General features: G+C 41.5%; 2 protein-coding genes across 4 annotated transcripts in view; one reads left to right on the forward strand and one right to left on the reverse strand.

Moving 5' to 3' along the window:
• MSANTD3 (Myb/SANT DNA binding domain containing 3) overlaps positions 1-13,390 on the reverse strand; it is a 36,193-nt gene extending 22,803 nt beyond the window's left edge. The window contains exons 1-2 of one of the 3 annotated variants that reach the window (XM_060014427.1): positions 13,335-13,390; positions 13,041-13,246 (exon numbers count right to left, since the gene is read on the reverse strand). The gene's annotated coding sequence lies outside the window, so the exon portion shown is untranslated. Of the gene's footprint in view, positions 1-306; positions 454-13,040 lie in introns of those variants that run through there. The other 2 variants (XM_060014426.1, XM_060014424.1) reach the window with 2 other exon arrangements.
• Positions 356-1,028, forward strand: LOC138414107 (kelch domain-containing protein 7B-like). Its single transcript, XM_069540762.1, has 2 exons — positions 356-678; positions 945-1,028. Exons 1-2 carry the CDS (start codon positions 356-358, stop codon positions 1,009-1,011), a joined length of 390 nt encoding a protein of 129 aa, XP_069396863.1. The 3' UTR covers positions 1,012-1,028.
• Positions 13,391-24,806: the final 11,416 nt, after the last annotated feature.

A 24,806-nucleotide genomic window follows, 5' to 3' on the forward strand; every position in this document is an offset into this window, starting at 1 on the left:
TCTGGATTCCTCCCAAGCGGCTCCTCCACTCCCGGAATCCAGAGTCCCCCGACCCCGGGTGCGACGCTGAATCTCCCCGAGGTCCGCGCCGTGGGGCTTTGTACGCCGCAGGCCGGCCCCACTCACCGAGTCCCATCGCGGCGCGCGGAGGTGGCAGCCGGGCCTGCGGGGCAGGGGTCGTGGCGCCTGGGCCGGAAGCCCGCCCTGCCGGCCGCGCGGCCCCCGCACGTCTGGCCCGAGCCTCCCGCCTGACCCTCGCCCGCGCCCCCGCGTCGCTGCGGCCCGCCCGGCGGGCCAGCGTCCTACCTGCAGCGGCGGCGCAGCGGCCACGGCGATCGGGGGAGGGGCCGGCGGGATGCGAGCGCGGGCGGCCTCGGCTCCTCTCGCAGGCTGGGCGGCCGGGAGGGCCGCGGGCTGCGGAGCGCCGGGCGGCGGCGGCGCGCCCCCGGCCGGTCAGGCCCCACCACGCGCGCAGCGGCCACAAAGCCCGGGAGCCGCCGCCCCCTCGCGGGCCGCCCGCCGCCTGCGGGTCCGCAGGCGCCGAGGAGGGCGGGAGCGCGGCCCCGCGCAGTCCCCACCTCCCCAAGCCCTGGTGGCCGGCCTCCCCCGAGGTTCGGGGCGGGGCGCAGGGGGTCCTCCGCCTACCCACCCCTCTCCCTCCTGGCTGACATTCTTGTGGTGAGTTCCCTCTTCCCACCTTTGCGGACGAGCTCCTGAAGGACTTGAAAAACTGTTTCATTTCCATGAACAACAAAAGAATGTATTTGTCGCAAGGTATTTGGCGGCCATGGACGCGAAATAGCCCAGTCCAAACCCCCTATCTGAGAAAGGCCCCTTTTCCTTCGGGACACCCTGCTACTTGAGTAGACAACGCTCCTTGGCTGGGTTCATCACGGAGTTGTGTTTTGTTTTGTTTTTTTAATTTGCGGGATGTCTCCCCCTAGGCTGCGCACCTCGAGGGCAGAGACTACCCTCAGCACCCCAGGACCTGGTTCAGACACTGTGCGCTGAGTACGTGGGAATTTGTGCGCGGATGAATGAATGCACGACAGATGCCACTCTAGGACAAGGCACCTTTTATAGTGCCTCCACAAGGATGGGGGCTAGGTGTTTCTTTTGCCCTGTATCCATTGGGAAGATTCCAAGCTCAGAAGGGCACAGAGGGCTGCTGAACTTTCTGTTGTTCTAATCGGAGTGAAATTCACATAACATAAAAATAACCACCTTAAAGTCAACAACCCAGTGGCGTTTATTACATTCACAATGTTAAGCAACCACATCATCTCTACTTGTGAAACATTTATCACCCCAAAAGGAAACCCCCTCCCCATTAAGCAGTCACTCTCTATCCCCGCCCCTCCCCAACCAGGGGTAACCACTAATTTATTTTCTGTCTCTCTGGATTTGGCCATTCTAGACATTTCATATCAATGGAATCATACAATATGTAGTCTTTTGTGTCTGGCTTCTTTCACTTAGCATGATGTTTTCAAGGTTCATCCAGGTTGTAGCATGTCAGTACCTCATTCCTTTTCATGGCTAAATAATTGTATGTATACCACAGTGCGTTTGTACATGTATCCATTGATGGATATTTGTGTTATTTCCACCCTTTGACTACTGTGAATAGTGCTGCGCTGAATATGCCTGTAAACGTATTTGTGTATCTGTTTTCAGTTCTTTGGGGTATATACCTAGGAGTGGGCTTGCTGGGTCATACGGTAATTCTATGTTTAACTTTTCGAGGAACTGCCAAAAAGATTTTCCATAGTGGCTAAATGAATGATTTTACATTCCCATCAGCAATGTATGAGGGTTCCAAATTCTCCACCACCTCACCAACACTCGCTATTTTTTCATTTTGTAAAAATGTCTTGATTATATGTGAGGCTACTGCCACCCTCCCAGCTCCCATGACCCACAGACCCACTTGGCTCAGAGGCTGAGAGGCTGAGCCAGGTCTTTTGACTACAAAGAAACACCCAAACACTTCTAGGGGTCAGAAGCACCAATAAAAATAAAGACCCTTACTATAACCTAGAGTTATACTACTCCTTGTTCATTATTTTAACAATAATTTGTCTGGTGTCCAAGAAGCTTTGAAATTGTCCAGAGAACTCGGAAACTAAGACCATCCCGAGAGAGTTACTATTGGCAAACTTTCTGACACTCATCTCACTGGAACCCAAGGCAGTACACCATTTCCACTTTGAGTCTTCCACCCTAGTCCCATGTTAGATGTCTATGAAGATTTCCTTCTAAAATGAGGATACAGCCAAGGGAAAACTACTGGGGTGTGAAAATAGTCAATTCAGATTGGAAATTTGATTGACAGGTGGTACAGTGAGGGAAAAGAAAGCAATGAATTTAACAGACAGACAGGTGCCTGAATCCTGACTTTACTGATTATAGTTTGTGAACTAAGTTAACCACTTAGAATCTTAGGTTTTTCATTTCTAAGGTGAGAATAATGATACTTACCTGGCAGGGTGATGAAAGCTTCTAGTCTTGACTTTAATACATGATTAACATCATTATTATTACTGCATGTTGTGAGTATTGTTATTATTGTTTAAAATAATAATATTTAAAATAATGATGGTTGACATGAGCCACATGCAGAAATCCTGCTAAGGAAACAGAAACTCCTATCTAATCACATGTCTCCTCCTCAAATCAAGAGAGTACACTAGTGAGAGGCCCGTGCACCGCGATGAAGAGTGGCCCCCACTTGCTGCAACTAGAGAAAGCCCTCGCACAGAAACGAAGACCCAACACAGCCATAAATAAATAAATAAATAAATAAAAGAGAGTAAACTATCTCCAAAACTAATGTGACAAGGGCATCTCGTAATGTGTGTAATGTGGTCACTGCCCTCCCAGCTCTCTCCTTGTTCCCTTATTTCCCTCCTTGTTCCCTGCCCTTGGACAAGCTTCTTAACCCTCCTGAGTCTTATCTGTAAAGTGACGTAACAATACGTACTTAACAGGGTTGTTTGAGGATTCAGTAAGGTATTTATAAAAGGCTTAGTACAGTGCAAGTTACATAGAAAACACTCAATAAATGTTATCTATTATTATTAATAATAAAGTTGCTATAACTTCTCTGTAGAAAGAGTCAATAGAAGGGTGGAGCCTACACAGAGTCTAATAAAAGGAAGCCTTTCAAGAGAACCCATCTGTGTGACTTGTCCCTTCCTCAAGAGCAGGAGGGCCATTCCAGTGATGGAGGTGAGTGATGCATTGCACCCTGATAGCTTGTTGAGAATAACTCTGAAAACAGTTTCTCCTTTGTTCAGATCCAGTCTCACCAAGCAGACTTGACATAGGAGTTGGTTGTTACATAAGTTTTCTTGAGGGAGAGAAAATGCACTGATCATCCAACCTGAATACTCCACAGTTTTGAGAAAGTACAGTTCTCTTAATACATTGAGGTTTAGTTTATCCAACCATTTTGACTGCTCAGATCCAGAATCCCTAAAATTGAATTAAGTATGGACATTAGAGACAACTTTCATCAGGCTTTCTTAGTGGCAAGGAAGAGATTCATTCTTTACAACTTTTTTTTTTTTTTTTTTTTTGCGGTACACGGGCCTCTCACTGTTGTGACCTCTCCCGTTGCGGAGCACAGGCTCCGGACGCGCAGGCTCAGCGGCCATGGCTCATGGGCCCAGCCGCTCCGCGGCATATGGGATCTTCCCGGACCGGGGCATGAACCCGTGTCCCCTGCATCGGCAGGCGGACTCTCAACCACTGCGCCACCAGGGAAGCCCTGGAAGAGATTCATTCAAACTCGCTAAAGTGAAAGGTGTTTATTGAATTTTAGGTGAATTTGAAATACAGGAACAACCCAAGTTATGTAGGACCTCACAGAAACCTAAGAGCCACTAGGAACCAATTTTTCTCTCTCTCATTTGAGGTCAGTGTGTCTTTCTATGTCTCTGCCTCTGACTTTCTTTGTTTCTCCGTCTCCCTCTTTGTCCTGTTACACCTTTGTCTCTCTCTGGATATATGCTCCTTCTTCCCTACCTCTCAGCGTGCTCCCTCTGCTTACTCACCTGCACCTGGCCATCATGGACTCCCCAGCCTAGGGTAGAAACCTCCTGCTCGCCTCTTGGTTCATATTTACCCACACAAAAAAATGTGATTGGCCCAGCTCATCACTGCAAGATAGGATGCAGGCTGGCAGCCTATGAATTGATTGCTTTTGGACTAGAAGTCCACTTTAACTCAATCAGCTGTTATGAAATGGAAGGGAGGTATCATCTGGTACAAAAATTACCACCCCACACAGCAGAGACTGGGAGTAGGGGTATTCACCAGAAGCTGGCATGGGTGGGTAGATGCACTGAAATCATTCTATTAATATGACCATACTTTCTGAACCAAATGTCAGAATAAATAGTATAAAAAGTATTTGCAAGGACTTCCCTGGCGGTCCAGTGGTTAAGATTCCACTCTTCCACTACAGCGGGCGTGGGTTCCATCCCTGGTCTAGGAACTAAGATCCCTCATGCTGTGTGTTGTGGCCAAAAAAAAAAAAAGTATTTGCAATCCACTCTCTAATGGTAGAGACAGTCTGAGGTATCGTTCAAATACTGAAATCTCAGAATTTCTGAAGCATTTGGATAGCTAATGACAACAGATCAAGACTTTTGAAATTGAGACTTTCCTGAAAAATCTTAGTGACGGTAAGATGGTGAATGATCTTATAAAGCAGAATACCTACATCACAGAATTGTTGAGAGGACTGAATGAGTTACATATATAAATCACTTTAGTAGTTCCTATATAAATGTTATTATCACATAACAGAAGACTGGATAGCCCTTAATCTATGGTGACCCCACCAAGATACAGCTATCCTGTTAAGCAAGCTCTGGCTGCTAGACAATCTGTCTCTTTGCACATTTCTCTTCAAACATAACATCAAACACCAGACAAGCAGGAGGATAGTTTTTAGGAAGCTTCAGAGGCTGGCAGTGATGCTTACCACTAAGTACATAGAGTTTATTTTTTTGTTTTTGGGTTTTTTTTTTTTTTTTGCGGTACGCGGGCCTCTCACTGTTGTGGCCTCTCCCGTTGCGGAGCACAGGCTCCGGACGTGCAGACTCAGCGGCCATGGCTCACGGGCCTAGCCGCTCCGCGGCATGTGGGGTCTTCCTGGACCGGGGCACGAACCCGTGTCCCCTGCATCGGCAGGCGGACTCTCAACCACTGCGCCGCCAGGGAAGTCCTAGAGTTGATTTTTTTATCTGAACATCCCCTTCCCTAAATTGGAGAAGGGCAGACTATTATTCACATGGCTAGATAGATCCAAATATCTTTTGTAAGACATGGGCATGGAGAAAAACAAAAATGCCTCAACTTACAGGATCCAGCTGTCCAGGGAAGGAATGAGGGGTGAGGAGCTGGGAGTGCTGAACAAGAGCATACAGGTGGAGTCATTAGGAGACCAAAAGCTACTGCTGAGGGAGCAACCTAGAAGAGTGCCAGGTCAGAAAGTGATGGGCTATCAGGGCCAGAATGAAATCCAGGCTGCTTGAAAATTCCAGAACTCATGGGTTTCAAATGCCTATACTCTACCTTTCCATGAGACCCACCCTGTCTATTTTAAAGTGGCTAGATTTGCAAGCTACTGGCCACTGGTACTGCTGGTGCCACGGCAATTTGATGTTGAGGCGGTTTTGGTGAACACGCTATCAGTATCTAGGTTTATTAGTTACTCGCTGTGGTGTAACCAGTTACCAGAATTGAGAGGCTTAAACCAATGAACATGTATTATCTCACAGTTTCTGTGGGTCAGGAAGCAGCTTATCTAAACAGTTCTGCCTTGGGGTCTCTTACAAGGTCACAGTCATGATGTCAGCTGGGGCAAGAGGCAGGTTCCAGTTTGTCCTCGAGTGTCCCAGTGTTCTTTGTGGGCCCAAATTTGCCCTGGAAGGTTCTAGTTTGTCCTTGATCTTGTCCACATCCAGCTTTCCTTCCCAACTGCCCATCTGGCTGACCTACAGCAACTTCAGGCTAACACTAAACTCGAGGCAACAGCAGCCTACATAGACTGTTCCACCAGCTGCGACAGTTGCATGAGGTCTAACCCCTTTTAAATGTCTGAAGACACTGCTACAAGCCTGTGTTACTTTTCATAGAGCTGCTTGAAACTGTTCTACATTTCTTTTTTTTTTAAGATTTATTTATTTATTATTTATTTATTTATTCTTTGGCTGTGTTGGGTCTTAGTTGTGCCATGTGGGCTCTTTCGTGGCAGCGCGCAGCCTTCTCTCTAGTTGTGGCGGGCGGGTTTTCTCTTCTCTAGTTGTGGCGCGCAAGCTCCAGGGTGCGTGAGCTCTGTAGTTGCAGCACGTGGGTTCCAGAGCACATGGGCTCTGTAGTTTGCGGCATGCAGCCTCTCTAGTTGAGGCACATGGGCTCAGTAGTTGTGGTGCAGGGGCTTAGTTGCCCTGTAGCATGTGGGATCTTAATTCCCTGACCAGGGATCGAACCCGTGTCCCCTGCATTGTAAGGCGTATTCTTTACCACTGGACCACGAGGGAAGTCCCTGTTCTACATTTCTAGACCTACTTTGCTACTACTAATAGGCTGTGAAATCTTGGGGAAGAGGTTTAGTGTCTGAAAAATGAAGAGTCTGGTTTAGATCCCTAATTGTAGCTTCAATATTAGATGCTACTACTCTCTTTTTTTCACTATCAAATTTCTATCTCAACAATTCCACTTCTAGGTCCTCTCCTAGAAAAACATTTGCCTGTGATTACAAAGAGGCATGCATGTTCATTGCAGCTTTGATAATGGAAAACAAAGTAAGGTATAGGGAGGAGACGAAGGAAGAGAGATGGAGAGGAAGAGGGAGAGGGACAGGGAGAGGGGGAGGGAAAGAAAGAAAGAAAGGAGGGAGGAAAGGAAGGGAGGGAGGGAGGGGAGGAAGGGAGGGAGGGAGGGGACTTCCCCAGTGGTCCAGTGGTTAAGACTGCGCTTCTACTGCAGGGGGTTGGGGCTCGGGGAACTGTGATCCCACATGCTCCGCGGTGCGGCCAAAAATCCAAAAAAAAAAAAAAAAAAAAAAGAGGAGGAGGGGCAGGGAGAGAAGGGAAAAATCACTGGAAGCAACCCAAAAGTCCATCAATAGGGAATAATTCAATAAACTATGGTACTTCATAGGACTGACAAAGCAGTGTATGATGTGTTTGTTTGCTTATTTTTCTTTTGTTTTATTTTACGCAGCCATTTTGACTCCACAGTTTTAGACCTGGTCAACATTTTAGTCCTGGGCATATTCTCACCAAGGACATTTTGATCCAACAAAGAGTTAGCTTGCTCTTAACTCTACTGTAAGTATGAGTAGTTAGTATTACTATGGGCAAAGCTAAAAAAGCAATAAGTCAATGAAAGATGACAAAGAAATATTATTCTTCTGGAGTATCTGAAAGGATTTGCTTACAGCATTCTCATAAATTAATCAGTAATTAAGTATAAGATGTCAGTATTTTGTCCAATTCATAATAAATATTTCTGGCAGAAATAATTAATGCAAAATAAAATTGACAAAGGCTAAAACTGCATGTGGCAAATGTCAGATCTGCTAACCTTGACTTGGGAAAACAGGACTTGCTAGAAACACTGTTCACAAACTAGCACTCAAAATGGCAGAAAAGCTAATCAATTAAATTTAAAATAGAAAATTTTCATAGAAAAGAATTGATCCTATTAATTCTATTAATTATAATTTCAGTAAAATAGAAATGTAAAAATTTGGAAATCATTTAACTGTGCTCACTGGCCAAGGAATTAAATGAGTGTAATAGAATTGACTCCAGAATATATATTCTCAACAAAAATTTGTGAATGATTGTATAATTCCGACTGATATTCTTATGTTCTTAAACTTGTGTTCAAAATGTCCTTGAGTCAAAAATAGCAGAGTCAAAATCCTGGTGTTAAAAAAGTCCTGTTTCTCTCTACAGGCTCTATGCTCTCACATTTCTTCTTAGTTCTTAGAGTTAATTCTTACAGCCAGTGGTTTGAGAACCACTTCTGTAGCCAGATAAGAAAGGAGGGTCCAGTGCATACCAATTAAAATCCCCAAAGCATTTTCATGGAATTTGACAAGTTGATTCTAAAATTCATCTGCAAGAGAAAATGTTCAAGAATAGTGAAGAAAGTTTTATTTTACTTTTTTGATCAGAGATGGGACTTGTCTTACCAGATAACAAAATATTCTATAAACTCATATAAATTAAACCTGCATGTTGCTATACAGGAATAGATAACTAAATCCAACGACTAAAATAAAGCTCAAACATATTCTTGGACATGTGGGAATATCATATGTATAAACTATATGGAAAGGATTGATTAGTCCACAAATGGGGTTGAGATACTTAGCTATCCATTTACAAAGAAATAACATTTCTACTCTACATCATATTTTTAAAATTCCAGATGAATTTTAAAGCTACATGTAAAAGAAAATTGTACAAGTATTAAAATAATATATAGAGGGCTTCCCTGGTGGCGCAGTGGTTAAGAATCCGCCTGCCAATGCAGGGGACACGGGTTCAAGCCCTGGTCCTGGAAGATCCCACATGCCGCGGAGCAACTAAGCCCATGCGCCACAACTACTGAGCCTGTGCTCTAGAGCCCCCGTGCTAAGAGCCCATGCTTGGCAACAAGAGAAGCCACCGAAATAAGAAGCCCGTGCACCGCAATAAAGAGTAGCCCCCACTCACTGCAACTAGAGAAAGCCCGCATGCAGCAATGAAGATCCAACACAGCCAAAAATAAATTTAAAAAAATAATAATAATATACAGATCTTGTTCGTTTCGTCAAAAACGATAATACTTTCCTATATAAGATACAAAAAGCAAAGCTATACAAGGCACGATTGATACATTTAACTAGAGAATTCTACACTCAGAATGCCCAGATCTTAGATTCTAATACCATTCTCCAATAAAAGGAACCAGGGTTCCTTGGAGAAATGGTTGGTTCTATTAATAGGGTAGGAAATATACAAGATGAGTCTGGAAAATTTTGTAGTGCCAGAAGATAAAGAAGAGCTAAACTACATACATACACACTCACACACTCACACACACACACACACACACACACACATACACATTCACACACAGTTATGGGGATGTGTCAAAGAGACACAGGAGCCAATTGAAAAATCACCATTGGCCATAGTTGTAACAATTTGAGCAATAATATAAATAAAGTAGTATTGAATTAGAACCCAAAGTATAAAATAAATATCATAAGTCCATACATATATGATTGAATAAATAAGTAAATGAGGGAGAATAGATAAATCTGCCACGCCAAAGAATTCCAGCATAACTCCCCATTCCTTAAGTGTGGGCTGTGCATAGTGACTCTTCCAATGAGTACAGTATGTAAAGGGAGAAAAGGAAGAGCAACTTTATACTGAATAAACCAAACAAACACTACCTCAGCCAGCTGATCAAGATTAATATCAATAGTGATAAGTCATGTTGATAGGTTTGAAATGAGGTGATAAGAAGGGCACTTTACCTCTGTGGTTTTCCTCCCCCAAACCCAAAACTCCAGTCTAATGATGAGAAAAACACCAGGTAAATCCCAACTGGGGGACAGAATACCTAACTAGTACTCCTTAAAATGACAAGGACATCAAAAACAAGGAAAGTCTGGAAACCTTTACAGCCAAGAGGATCATAAGGGGACATGACGACTAAATATAATAATGTGCTATTGTGGATGGGACCCTGCAATAGAAAAAGGACATTAGGCAAAAACTAAAGAAATCTGAATACAGTATAAGCTTTAGTTAATAATAATGTATCAGTGTTGGTTCATTAATTGTGACAAAGGTTCCATACTTAAGTGAGATGTTAACAATACGAGAAACAGAGCGTGGAGGTATATAGCAACGCTGTACTATCTTTAGTTCACTGTGACCTTGACAAATGTTTTCTTAATAAATTTATTTGGCTGTGTTGGGTCTTCATTGTTGAACATGGGCTTTCTCTAGTTGCAGCAAGCAGGGGCTACTCTTCGTTGTGGTGCGCTGGCTTCTCATTGCGGTGTCTTCTCTTGTTGTGGAGCACAGGCTCTAGGTGCATGGGCTTCAGTAGTTGTGGCACGCAGGCTCAGTAGCTGTGGCTCACGGGCTCTAGTGCACAGGCTCAGTGGTTGTGGTGCACAGGCTTAGCTGCTCCGTGGCATGTGGGATCTTCCCGGACCAGGGATCGAACCTGTGTCCCCTGCATTGGCAGGCGGATTCTCAACCACTGCGTCACCAGGGAAGTCCCAACCTTGACAATTTTGAGGAGTATCAGTCAGGTATCTTATAGGATGCTCCTCAGTTTTTCCCAGTATTAGACTGGAGTTATGGATTTGGGGGGAGGACAGTAGCTATTAGAATTTTTAAATATGAAATTCTAGGAATCTTGAGAAATACTATTTGCACATATGGAAAAAAAGGCATGAAAAGCGGTTTACTGAAGCATTATTGGAAAAAAAAAAGTGAAAACTTAACACCTATTGATAAGAAAATGATTAAACTACGGAATAGTCATAGTGTAGTACATCATATTTCATTGACTTCAGGATGTCATAATTATAGACATCATTATTTTATGTATCATTGAAAAAGAAAAATGCTCCTAATAAAACTATGACACAGGGACTTCCCTGGTGGCACAGTGGTTAAGAATCCACCTGCCAATGCAGGGGACACAGGTTCAAGCCTTGGTCCTCGAAGATCCCACAGCCCGCATAGCAACTAAGCCCGTGTGCCACAACTACTGAGCCTGCGCTCTAGAGCCCGCGAGACACAACTACTGAGCCCAAATGCCACAACTACTGAAGACCGCACGCCTAGAGCCCGTGCTCCACAGCAGAGTAGCCACCATAATGAGAAGCCCGCACACTGCGACGAAGAGTAGCTCCCACTCGCTGCAACTAGAGAAAGCCTGCGCGCAGCAACGAAGCCCCAATGCAGCCAAAAATAAATAAATAAAATAAATTTTTAAAAATAAACAAATAAAGCTTTCTTATCATTTATAATTTTTATTTTATACTTATTCAGAAGGCCACGTGAAACTTAAGACATGGATTTTTAACTCCATATCATCCGCATGCATACATTAAAATGAAAGTATTAATCAAATAAATTGATTAAAGTATATATAAATCTTCTTCTCAGAGTCTGAACCATCTGAATCATGTTTAGACTCAGGATCATCAATATTCCAGGCTGCTAACATCCATTCTGCAAGTTTTGAAGCATCTCCAGCAGGTGATGACAGCTACATCACTACTGCTGCCTAGCTGACAGCAATTGTAAGATGCATACTAATTTTAGAGATAATAACATGTGAATGAAAAAGTGAGCCTTAGAATAATGAAACGAGGGTATTGTGCAGCAGCTAAAGCAACCAAGGAAGTTTCACACAGACCACCGTGGAAAGTTCTAATTCATTCATATCGCCAAGGAAAACTAGCAAGTTGCAAAACATATATAGTGTGAGTTCATTTATGGAAACTCTATATTTCTGTGGCAGACACTGAAAATTCGGTTACCCAAAAGATATTTACAACTTGCTTTTACTGTGCCATTCTATAGTTTAGATACTTGAAAAGTAAATTACTTCCCTGGACTCCCTTGTTGATAGAGGGGTCATGTGATACAGTATGGCCAGTGACTTGTAGGCAGACGACGTTCTGGTAGGCTTCCTTTCTTTTCTTTTCTTTTTTTTTTTTTGCGGTAAGCGGGCCTCTCACTGTTGTGGCCTCTCCCGTTGCGGAGCACAGGCTCCGGACACGCAGACTCAGCGGCCATGGCTCACAGGCCTAGCCGCTCCGCGGCATGTGGGATCTTCCCGGACCGAGGCACGAACCCGTGTCCCCTGCATCGGCAGGCGGACTCTCAACCACTGCACCACCAGGGAAGCCCAGCAGGCTTCCTTTCTTGAATTAAAATATAAAACTTCACAAGATGGCTTTTGTCCTTTCCTGCTAATATGTGGACTCACCTTTAGAGAAGCAGCAATCACCTTGTGACCATGAGGACAAACCTGTGGATGGTGAAACCAAGACAGAAAGAGCCTGCTGGCTCTGCACTCCTACCCCTGGGCTTCCTTTCGAATGAGACTAATAAACTGCTTCCTTTTGTTGGGTATTCAGTTGGCAGAATAAGGTCCTAACTGCTACAAGTCAGGGTAGGGCTAGATTTTGAAGTATCTGAACAAAATGCACAGTAAACTGATGAGTGGAGTTGGGAATAGAATTGGGAGGAGATGTTGGGGGAATTTCCCTTCATTTTTAGTTTTTTAATTTTTTACAATGTAAAGGTATTCACATATTACCTATGTAGCTAAAAGAATTATTTTTGTAAGATTTATGTCAGAAATGGAAAGAGACTCGCTGACAAGAAAGGCGCTTACAATGCGGTAGCATCTCAGGCTGAGACCTTTGTTCAAATGACTTAGGTCCAGAAAAGACAAAAAGTTTTTCCACTGAGCTATCAGTTTACTATCCATTCAAAAAGGTTAAGCTGGCTTGCTTTATTTGTTCTTAGAGAGTTTAGACTGCTTCATAGTGCATACTAGTTCCTTTTCTAAAGGCTCTCAAACTACCTTTTTTTGCTTGTTTTTGGCCGCGTGTCTTGTGGAGATCTTATTTCCCCAGCCAGGAATCGAACCTGCGTCCTCTGCAGTGAAAGCGCGGCGCCCTAAGCACTGGACCGCCAGGGAATTCCCCTCATAAACTACCTTTGATATGATCCATCCTGGGTTTGATTGGTGCTCAGTAAAAGTCAAGATTACCAGAGTCCATTTTTCAAGATCTACTTTTTTCTCATTTCTAAAATCAGCACATTTTCCAGTCTTTAATTTCCTGTTACTGCTCATGTTCTCTGATATTTCCCAAAGACTACCAGCATAATAGTTGCATACAAAAGATCCCGGCACACACAAAAAAAACACGTTATGATAATTCTTATGCTATTAACGTTCATGATAGTAACGGCACTTACCAGTTACTGGGCATTTCCTTTGTGCAAGGCACTGTGCTGAGCACTTTACACACACTGTCTAATGTCATCTTCACAAAAGTCCCGTGAGCTCCATTTCACAGAGATAGACCCTGAAGCTCGGGCAGGTAACTTGCCCAAAGCCACACAGAGGCACGCGGTGTCAGAACAGACCGCGACCTGCAAAGCACCAGCTCTTGACCACCAAGCTTAATTGAAAAAAAGGCAAAATCAGTAAAAGTGTAAACTCAGGTCAGTCCCCAAAATGTTCTCTTTGCGTACACTTCAAACACTCACTAAGCTGCCCCACTTAGCCAGAGTTGACTGCCATTCCGATCCTTTCCTTGTTTCCCTTATCACCGCCGCCTGAGCTCCGCAGGCTCCGCCCCCCCACTAGCCCGTACCACCTTCTGCGCAAGCGCACTGTGGCCCGGAACTTGACTAAGGCCCCGCCTGTCCCCGAGTGCTACGGAGCCGAGCCGAGCCGAGGGAGCGCGCCGAGCGGGGCCGCGCCCGGAGGTGGGTGGGGCCTCCGTGGAATGCGCAGAGTGACGCGAGCCTTGGATTTGCGAATGATGGCGGGGTTTATACGGATTATACTTCTTGCCAGGGAGGAGCCACAAGAAGTTTCCATTGCACAAGTATTTCATCTACCCATCCATTTATTCCAGAAATATGTGTTAGTGGCTGCTGAGTGCGGGTACCCACTTGGCTACTGTCCCCCCGGGGCTCCCCCACTTGATAGATACTAGAGAAAGTGAGAGAGCGGGGTTCCTTGAACCTCACCCCCACACTCCAACATCCACACAGGAGAATTCCTAATACTGTAGGAGGAAAAGCCGGCCCAGATCAGGGTTCAGGTCTGCACCTACCTGGGAAATGGCCCCCAGGTTGTCTCTAGGCTTGTCATTCCATGCTTGTCTGTTCTCCCAGACACTTGTACTTACCCCACCCGCCCTTATGTCAAGGTTCCGTCAGCCCTGCTTACACTGTAGCGGGGTTAGAACACTCCACCATAATGTAAGATGAGGAAAGGGGGCGCTCAAAAGAGGAGCAAGTAGCTAGGGATGGGTCTGTAGAAGGCAGACGATCTTTAGGATTATCACTGTGGTTCAAAGGAACTAGGTCATGATAGACCCAGTGTTCATAATACTTGGGAAAGTGTGGGCCCTCCCTCAGGAAGCTCACAATGTTTAAAGAAAGAAAAAGTGTATGGGGGGGCGGGGCGGAGCGGACAGTGGAATAAAATAAAGATCCCTCCCTCCCAGGTTTTCCTTTCTATGCCTTCCACCTTCCTCTAATAATTAACATGTGATTAATTATTATTAATCATTTTGTAATTTCCCAGTTCCAAAAATGCCTTTCTTCCATTCAGTCTTACAAGTAATCTAGTACATTCCTTGTCACTGCCATCACCTCTACACTGTTATATCCCATATATATGTCTTGTCAGTTTCATGACCCTAAAATTTCTCAAACTTTTCTTTGTCTCACCATGTCCACCCACTACCTTAATTCAAGCTTTCATATGAATTACTGGTATACCCACCTCCCTTTCATTTTTCCCTTCCTGCTAATCCATTCTCCCCAGAGTAGAGTGATTTGCTTGAGACACAAAATCTAGTCTGTCATTGGATTCTGAGCACTGGCTTACCTTTGTTTTAAGGATAAAAACCAAAATCCTTAGTGCGACCTACAATGGGACCCTGTCGAACTCTTTACTCTCTTTGACTCTGTTCTCTCCTTTGTCTTTCTGTTACACCCACTGGCCTTCTTTTAGTTCCTTGAATATGCTTTCACCTCAGGGACTTTGCACATGCTATTCCCTCTGCTTACAGTGTTTTCCTTACTTATAACATTATTTTTTAGTTAAAAATTTTTCCCAGTATTATCAAGGAACAATTGACAAATATATTTGTATATACTTACAGTGTACAGTGAGATGATTTGATACATTGTATCAAATGATTAGAATGATTACCAAGATCAAGATAATTAACACATCCATCACCTCACACAATTAACTTTTTTTTCTGGTAAGAATGCTTAAGGCGTACTCTCTCAGCAATTTTCGAGTATATAATACCATATTATTAACTATAGTGAACATTCTCAGAACTTAATCTTCTTATAACCAAAAGTTTGTGCTCTTTGATCTATATCTCCTCATTTCCCCGTCACCCCAACCCCTAGCAACCACCATTCTCTTCTCTGTTTCTATGAAATTGGCTTTTTTTTTTAAGATTCTACCTATAAATGATACCATACAGTATTTGTCTTTCTCTGGCTTATTTCATTTAGCATAATGACCTCCAGCTTCATCCATGTTGTCACAAATGACAAAATTTTCTTCTGTTTCATACCTGAATATTATTTCATTGTCTACATAGACCACATTTTCTTTACCCATTCATCCATCAATGACACTTAGGTTGTTTCCATATCTTGGCTCTTGTGAATGACGCTGCAATGAAGATGGGTATACATATATCTTTCTGAGATACCGATTTTGTTTCCTTCAGATATATACCAAAGGAGTGGGATTGCTGGATCATATGGTACTTTTATTTTTAACTTTTTGAGGAAATTCCATACTGTTTTCCATAATGGCTATACCAATTTACATTCCCACCAACAGCTTATATTACGTCCACATCCACACCAACAGTTGTTATCTCTTGTCTTTTTGATTATAGCCATCCTAACATGTGTGAGGTGATATCTCATTGTGGTTTTGATTTTCATTTCCCTGATGATTAGTGATGTTGAGCACCTTTCCAGATACCTATTAGCCATTTGAGTGTCTTCTTTGAACTCATCACATTCTAAACACCTGCACATCCTTTAGATCTCAGATTCAACATCACTTCTCAAGAGAAAATTTCTCTGATTCCCAGACCAGGTCATTACAAGGATAAATTCTGGCAAGTAAGCATGATTAAATCAAGAAAGTGCATGTGTTTGGAATTCCATTTGCTCTTCCAGATGCACTCTTCACTTTTCTTTACCTTGCGTTATACCCAAGGGGGCCAACCTGTGTGGGCCACACCAAAGTCTCCCTGGCCCTATGGCTTCTGACAGTCTGAGTGGGGCCCATAGGCAGGAGCTCAGAGCCAGGGGGTGTCTTTGCTTTTATCCCCTTGCCTCTTCCTTCGGGGTCCCTGCAGACTGGCTGCTCCCTTGACCATGTACTTACTAAGCTTCTGTCAGGCAGGGGTTTCCTCTGAGCTTTCTTGGTTTCTAGGTTCCCTTAACTGCCCCTCCTCCCTCCTCTTGCCACTTCAGGCCAATGGGTACCATCAGCAGTGTGGTCACATACTACATTATTACTTGTGGCTTCTTTAATCCCTGCCCACTCTTTTGTAAACAGATCTTGTGTTAAGCACTCCTCAAATTACTCTCTCAAAGTGTGCCATCTGTTTCCCCCAGGGATCCTGTTAGAGACATTGCCCCTGGGGATTTTTCAAGTAACTAAAATTTACATTATTGGTGTCAAAACTTTTCCTCTGGTCAACAGTAAGGGATTATCTAATCTATTATAGTTACAAAATGGAATGCTATTGGTTATTGAAAAATCATGTTTTTAAAAAATAGAAACATGATGCAAAGCATATACTGAATTTGATCTCACTTTTATAAAACCAAAGAAAACAAACTAAAACAAATGTGTGTATATAAAAGATTCAACAGATATGTTCCAAAATGGTAATAGTTGCTTTCAGAGTGACAGGATTTTTTCTTTATGATTTTCTATTTTTTCCCATTGTCTGTAATAATGCTACATTATTATGATGATGAAATATATATGTTATTTTAAAACATCTTACTTGATCCAATACAAATTATAAAATTACTAATTAATTAAAATGAAAGTTAAATAAGACAGAAAGTATATTGCCTAGGATACGTGCCTATTACTTGGCACAGAGTATGTATTCAATATGTCAATTATAACTTATTACAAATCATGTTTTACGTATTTCTCTACCTTATGAAACTAAATACAGAGAATAGAAATTAGCCTTTTCTGAGTGACTGAGAAATATTAATAATTCATTTAGCATATAAGAAAATGTATAAAATGGAATCATCCCCAGAGAGATTAAGTGACTTCCCTGAGGTCATATACAGCTAATTAGTGCTCTCAGCTCACCCTCTCTCTAAAGACTTCCTCCAAGACATCCTTCCTTCCCTCTGGAGAAATACTTCTTTTCCTGTATTTGTCACTACTCACGACTTAGTTAATTCTATTACAGGCTTTGTGTTAAGTAATTAAGTCTATTTCTATCTTTATCATAGTACATCATGTACAATTTTTTCTTCTCTCTCCTTGTCTGAGTTCTATTTTTGTTCTGGAAGTGGAACTAATCGGGTGAAATGAGTCCTAGTGCTAGAACACAGTAAAAGGAAATCAAAAAGTTTCAGAGTAAAATTAAATTTAAAAAAGAATGAATGCTATCAACTTTTAGAGCCCATTAACATGTCTTGTACTCCCCTTCAGAAATCACACAAACATCCATTGTCACCTTTCTCCAACTCTTTATCCTAACAGTGCTTTGGTGAAGCATACTTTATATATGAAAAAATGAACAGGTTTAAGTGTAAAGTTTAATGAATTTTGACAAGCATATATACTTGTGCAACTATTGTCTAGATCAAGATAAAGAAATGTCCTATAAACAAAGAAAGACAGCATTGCTTATCACCCAGTTCTGCAAAGATTAACTTGCTGCAGTCTGACAGTGCACTCTGCTTCAGACAGAGGAAATTAAAATGATAACGGGACGCTCTATGCTCTGGACAAACAGGCCCTTAGATAGTTAGATGTATCTCAGAAAGAATTTTAGTGAACGAGGCTTCTTGCATCTTCCCATACATAGAAAAGCACCAAAATCATTAACTCGATATATATCTGTTCTGGGTGACTAGCAGTAATCTGTTACCAAGATGTATACTAGACTGCATGCATTCCCCAGCCAAAAATCATATATAAACTGGCCTGCCAGCTATCTCTTCAGAGCAGTTTTTCAGAGCTACTGAAAGACTGTCTCCCAGGCTAACGTTTTCAGTAAGAACCTAAATGAAACTTAGCTCACAACTCTTACGTTGTACAATTTTCTTTCAGTCAATAGTACTTTACCTCAGAAAATTCACTCATGAGCCTTCCTGTCTTTCCATGCCCTGCAACCTCCCTCCCCTGGCCCCCTGCCATGGCACAACACAACCACTCTTCTGATTTCATAGCTTGGTTTTGTCTGTTCTTGAATTTCCCGTAAACGGAATCATATAGTTTATACAGTTAGGTATATCCATTTTTCATTCCTTTATATTGCTGTGTAGTATTCTACTTTATGAATATACCACAATTTTTGATAGACAGTTGGGTTGTTTCCAGTTTGGGCTATTATGAATAAAACTGTTATGAACATTCCTGTACAAGTCCTTTTTTGCACTCATTTCTTTCAGGGATATGCCTAGCAGAGGAAATGCTTTATCATAGGAATTTCTCTATTATGCTGCACATTTCACATTGTAGGAAACTACCAAGCAATTTTTCAAAGTGGTTGTTGTATTTTAGGCTCTCTTCCACTACCCCACGTCCTCACAAGTACTTAGAATTACCACTCAAATTTTAGCCATTTTGGTGTGTATGGGGTGGTATCTCATTATGATCTCAACTTGTTGAGCATGTTTTTATAAGTTCAGTAGTCATTCAGATATCTTATTTTGGAAAGTCTCTATTCAAATCTCTTGCCCATTTAAAAAATTGTGTTGCATTTTTATAACTGATTTGTGAAAGTTCTTTATGTATTCTACTAACCTGTCCTTTGATGTATTTATTGTGAACATATTCTTCTAGTCTGTAGCTTGCTGTCTCACTTCTTTAAAGTACCATTTAGCATGAAGAAATTTTTAATTTTTATGAAGTCCAAGTCATCAATGATTTCTTGTCCAGTTAGTTAATTGCATTGTAAGAAATATTTATTTGCCTACCCCAGGGTCATGAAGAGGCATTTCCCTATGTTTTCTCCTAGAAACGTTATAGGCTTATTTTCACATTTATGCCCCTATTAAACTTGCCTTTCCTAGAATTCTGTACATGTAATCATAATCTTCAGATAGTATTTAAAGCCTTGGGAATGGATAAAATCACACAGAGAGAGTGTAGAGAGACAGGAGAGGAGGGATCAATATACACCAGTTGAATTTCCAACAGCATTTTACATGCAATTTGACTAGCTGATTCTAATGTTTGTCTGAAAGGAGACTTGCTCAAGAATAGTCCAAAGACTTTTGCAAAGAACAGATTGGTGGAGTTTGCTCTACAAGATGTTTAAGATATGTAATTTAAAATGTACATTTCTGTGAAGAAATGGACAATTTTAACAAAGGAACAAAATGGAGTTCAAGCATAAATAGAAATATTAAGCACCGGGGGGAAAGGCTTTACAAGTCCATAAATGGTATTGAAACAGCTATCTATCCATTTAGAATAGAAATAAAATTCTTACCATACACTAAGACAAAAATGAATTCTGTGTGGATTATAGAGCTTAACAATAAGGATTTATACAAGTACTAAAAGCAAATATAAGAAATTTGTTTATAATCTTGATTAATACTTTATGCAAATGCAAAAGACTGACAATTAACTATGTAAAAATTGTCTTCTGCATGAGATCATAAGCAAAGTTAAAGGACAAACAAATTAAAACAATGAGATACCATTTTTCAGGACGATTAGCAAAAATGTATTAATCAAAAACACCCATCGTGTGACAAAATGGATACCTCAGTACATTGTTAGTGCACGTTTATATTGATATAACCTTTTTGGAGACCAGTACCTAAGAGTTAGAATTTTAACTATGCAATCCTTTCAATCTAGAAGTTCCACTCCTATGTATCTATTCTAGAGTAATACTTACACTTGTGCACCAAAAGGCACATATGAGGGAGTAACTGGAACATTCATGTTGATAAGTGGTGTTTAAAAAGCTATAAAGTAACCATACTAAGTAATAATGTATTACATTAAATCTACTATAACATCAATTGTAAGACCCAGGGGAGAATTCACATGTTTATGATAGTGAGTCTACTAATCCGTGAATATGACATCTCTCCATTTATTTACATCTTGGTTTCTTTTATCACATTTTGTAGTTTCAGCATACAGATCCTATATAAGTTTTGTTAGATTTATAGCTAAGTATTTATTTTCTTGGAGCTGTTATAAATGGTATTGTCCTTCTAAAAAAAAAATCGTAAGACCACCTTTTTAAAAAATTTATTTTATTGAAGTATAGTTGACTTACAATACTGTGTTAATTTCTGCTGTACAGCAACATGATTGAGTTATACATATATATATACATATTCTTTTTCATATTCTTTTCCATTATGGTTTATCATAGGATATTGAATATAGTTCCTTGTTCTATACAGTAGGTCCTTGTTGGTTATCTATTTTACACATAGTAGTGTGTATCAGTTAATCCCAAACTCCTAATTTACCCTTCCCTCCTTTCCCCTTTGGTAATCATAGGTTTGTTTTCTAAGTGTGTGAGTCTATTTCTGTTTCGTTAATAAGTTCATTAGTATCATTTTTTTTAGATTCCACATATAAGTGATATCATATGATATTTATCTTTCTCAGTCTGACTTACTTCACTTAGTATGATCATCTCTATGTCCATCCATGTTGCTGTAAATGGCAATATTTCATTTTTTATGGCTGAGTAGTATTCCTTTGTGTGTATATATATCCCACATCTTCTTTATCCATTCATCTGTTTATGGACACTTAGTTTGCTTCTATATCTTGTCTATTGTAAATAGTGCTACTATGAACATTGGGATGCATGTATCTTTTCAAATTAGAGTTTTCGATGTTTCCAGATATATGCCCAGGAGCGGGATTGCTGGATCATATGGTAACCCTATTTTTTAGCTTTTTAAGAAACTTCCAGACTGTTTTCCACAGTGGCTGCACCAATTTACATTCCCACGAATAGTGTAGGAGAGTTCCCTTTTCTCCACACCCTCTCCAGCATTTATTAAATGTAGACTTTTTGACATTGGCCATTCTGACCAATGTGAGGTAATAGCTCATTGTAGTTTTGATCAGCATTTCTTTAAAAAGTGTTCCTCTAGGGCTTCCCTGGTGGCGCAGTAGTTGAGGGTCCACCTGCCGATGCAGGGTCACGGGTTCGTGCCCCGGTCTGTGAGGATCCCACGTGCCGCGGAGCGGCTGGGCCCGTGAGCCATGGCCGCAGAGCCTGCGCGTCCGGAGCCTGTGCTCTGCAAAGGGAGAGGCCACAACAGTGAGAGGCCCGTGTACCGCAAAAAAAAAAAAAAAAGTGTTCCTCTATTATACTTTCTAGGATTTTCTACCAAGCCACTGACACCCATTCTAAGGTTTTGACACCCGTGTAGAGTCAGTTGTAAGAGGTGTTCACATTAAAATGTGAAAAATTGTATGTTTAAAATTGATGAAATATGTGTGTTATTCAGCAAGATCTCTTCTGGTACCTATTATATGAAAAGAACAATTTACAAAAAATACATAAAATATAATTCCATTTATGGAAAAAAGCCTGTGGTAGACACTATAGATTGGCCCCCAGATCTTCTTTTTAACTTCTAAGAGCTTTATTGAGATACAATTTACAGACCATGCAATCCATCCATTTTAAGTGTATGGTTCGATAAACTTTAGTCATTTTATACTGCTGAGCAACCATCACCACAATCTAAAGTAAAAGGTTTCCATACCCACTAGTGCTAGAGGGAGCTCTCTGGGGAACACGGGGGAGTGCTGGAAAGTGGGCAGAGACTGGCTGAAATTACAGGGTGACTTCGGGTTTGAGGAATGGTGGGGACAAGCTTCCATGTGGAAGGAATGACATAAAGCTTCAGTTCAAAATATTTCTTTTTATTTACTCATTCAAGAAATATGCATTATGGGCTTCCCTGGTGGCGCAGTGGTTGAGAGTCCGCCTGCCGATGCAGGGGACACGGGTTCGTGCCCCGGTCCGGGAAGATCCCACATGCCGCGGAGCGGCTAGGCCCGTGAGACATGGCCGCTGAGCCTGTGCGTCCGGAGCCTGTGTTCCACAACAGGAGAGGCCACAACAGTGAGAGCCCCGCATACCGCAAAAAAAAAAAAAAAAAAAAAGAAAGATGCATTAGTGTCTACCATATGCAAGCCCCCAGGAAGCAAGAAGGCTGCATTCCCTGTCCCTGTCTGTAGGTGTAGAAGGGATAAGCATTAACAGTGCACTGAAATGAGTACAACGGAGTAAAAACTTGGGTAGGGAGCTTCCCTGGTGGCGCAGTGGTTAAGAATCCTCCTGCCAATGCAGGGGACACGGGTTCAATCCCTGGTCCGGGAAGATCCCACGTGCCGCGGAGCAACTAAGCACATGAGCCACGACTACTGAGCCTGCGCCCTGGAGCCCGCGTGCCACAACTACCAAACCCCGCACGCCTAGAGCCCGTGCTCCGCAACGAGAGAAGCCACCGCAGTGGGAAGCCCGCGCACCACAACGAAGAGTAGCCCCCACTCGCCACAACTAGAGAAAGCCCATGCTCAGCAACAAAGTTCCAATGCAGCCAAAAATAAATAAAAATAAAATAAATAAATTAAAGGTCAACAGAAAAGGAGTCATTATAACATTGTTCCACACATCGATTTTTTACTTAATAGTATACCTTGGAGAGCTTTACATATTAGTATATGTAAAGCTATAGTATTCATTTCTTTTTTAAAAAAATATATATATATATATATTTATTTATTTGGCTGTGCCAGGTCTTAGCTGCGGCATGCAGGATCTTTTTTTTTCGGTTGTGGCATGCAGGCTCTTAGTTGCAGCACACGGGATCTAGCTTCCTGACGAGGGATCGAACCTGGGCCCCCTGCATTGGCAGCATGGAGTCTTAACCGCTGGACCACCAGGGAAGTCCCAGTATTCTTTTCTTTTTAATGGATTCATAATATTCCATAAAACGTAATGTATTGTACATAATAAGTACAACCATTTACTCTACATGGAATACCTTGTATATAAAATCACTTACATCCTCTAATGTTCCGTTAATATTCTTCTAATGACAACTTTTAGGTGGTTTCCAGCGTTTTGCTTCTACAAGCTTTGCCCACACTAAACATCCTTGTTCATATATCTTTGTGCATATGTGCGAATACTTTTCTTGGACAGATTTCTAGATTTTGAATTGAGTTAAGGTATATAGGCACTTAAAATTTTGATGACCACTGTCCAATTTCCCTCCCAAAAAGCAGCACCAATTTACATTTCCTTTAACAAAGAATCTGAGTGCTTTTTTTCTTCACTTCCCATAAATACTGGGTATTATCAATGAAAAAAAAAAAACTTCACCTGCATGGATAACTAAAAATGAGATCTCATTATTTTAAATGGCATTTTCCTAATTACTAGTAAGAAGGACAATATTTCATAGCTTAATGATCATTTCAGTTGTCTTTTTCAAGACTATTTTTTGGTTACTTTGTGTGTGTGTGTGTGTGTGTGTGTGTGTGTATAATCTGATAATTGTCTTTTTTTTAATCTGTCATGATATCTTTTCACTATACCAAAGCTTGAAATTTTTATAAAATCTAATGATCAATCTTTTTATTATGGATTTAGGGTTTAGTGATTTTCTTAAACATTACATGGCCAAGAAAATATTGTTTTATATTTTCTTTCTAAGGTGTTTTAAAAAAAATTTAGATGTTAGGTTGGGATATAAATAAAATTTTGATTTTCAAATCCATAGCCAATGATCCCAACATTATGTATTGAATCATCTTTTCCTTCATTGACTTGAAATGTCACATTCATCATGTACTAAATTCTGGTATATATACACACATATTTGTGTATATATACAAGTATGCTTATATATACATATATGTGTGTATATATATCTGTGTGTGTGTGTGTGAGTGTAGAGATCTCAGATCTCTTACTGCAGGAGAGTAATTACCAGCAGCTCTGAGGTAGGAGATAGGCCCCAGACTGAGCAGCTGCAGCTGGTCTCACGCTGATGCTTCCAGGTGGGATACCAGTGGGGGCATTGGGCCCTGACTGGGTGCATTCTTGTGGGTTTCCAGTCCAACACATGTGCAGAGAAGGCCCTAGGTCTAGGGGAAGGACAGAAGGAGGGAGAAGATGCCAATTGGAATCCATCTTGGCTGAGAGATGCCCAGTACCAAATGTGGAGATAATTGGCCAGAAAAAGACCTGGAAAACTGCCCCTATATAAGTAACTTAAGCTGCTCCTATTGCAGGCAACTCTGGGCTCATCTGTGTGCTCTTCCACACATACTTTTCTTCTTCTACAAGTATTTTGCTTCTAATAAACACTTTTGCTTTTTTCACAATCTTAGTCTCTCTCCTGAATTCTTTCTTCAAAAAAGACAAGAACCGAGGTCCTTCTTCCAGCTTCTTACAGCTGGAATCATCTCCACCTCTTACACTCTGAAATCCATCATCTTTTTTGCTCTGAGGCCTCACTTCCCATGGGTTGCTCCTAGTGACTGAGTATCTACTAAGGTAGGTCTATTTCTGGGAGATAAGATGCCTCTGACAAATCACTTTGGCTGGAAGACTCCCTGTCGGCCTGTCAAAACTTTTTCTTTTTCTTCAGCTTTATAGAAGTGTAATTGACAAAATTGTAATATGTTTAAAGTGTACAATAAGATTATTATATAAATAATAATAATTTTATATAAATTAT

The sequence above is a fragment of the Delphinus delphis genome, chromosome 6 (assembly GCF_949987515.2).
Source record: "Delphinus delphis chromosome 6, mDelDel1.2, whole genome shotgun sequence".
Taxonomy (NCBI): domain Eukaryota; kingdom Metazoa; phylum Chordata; class Mammalia; order Artiodactyla; family Delphinidae; genus Delphinus; species Delphinus delphis.

Coding starts and splice junctions, on each gene's coding strand:
- LOC138414107 (XM_069540762.1), top strand. CDS start 356: ATGCGAGCGCGGGCGGCCTCGGCTCCTCTCGCAGGCTGGGCGGCCGGG. Junction 679..944: donor TCCTGGCTGACATTCTTGTG/GTGAGTTCCCTC, acceptor GTCTCCCCCTAG/GCTGCGCACCTCGAGGGCAG.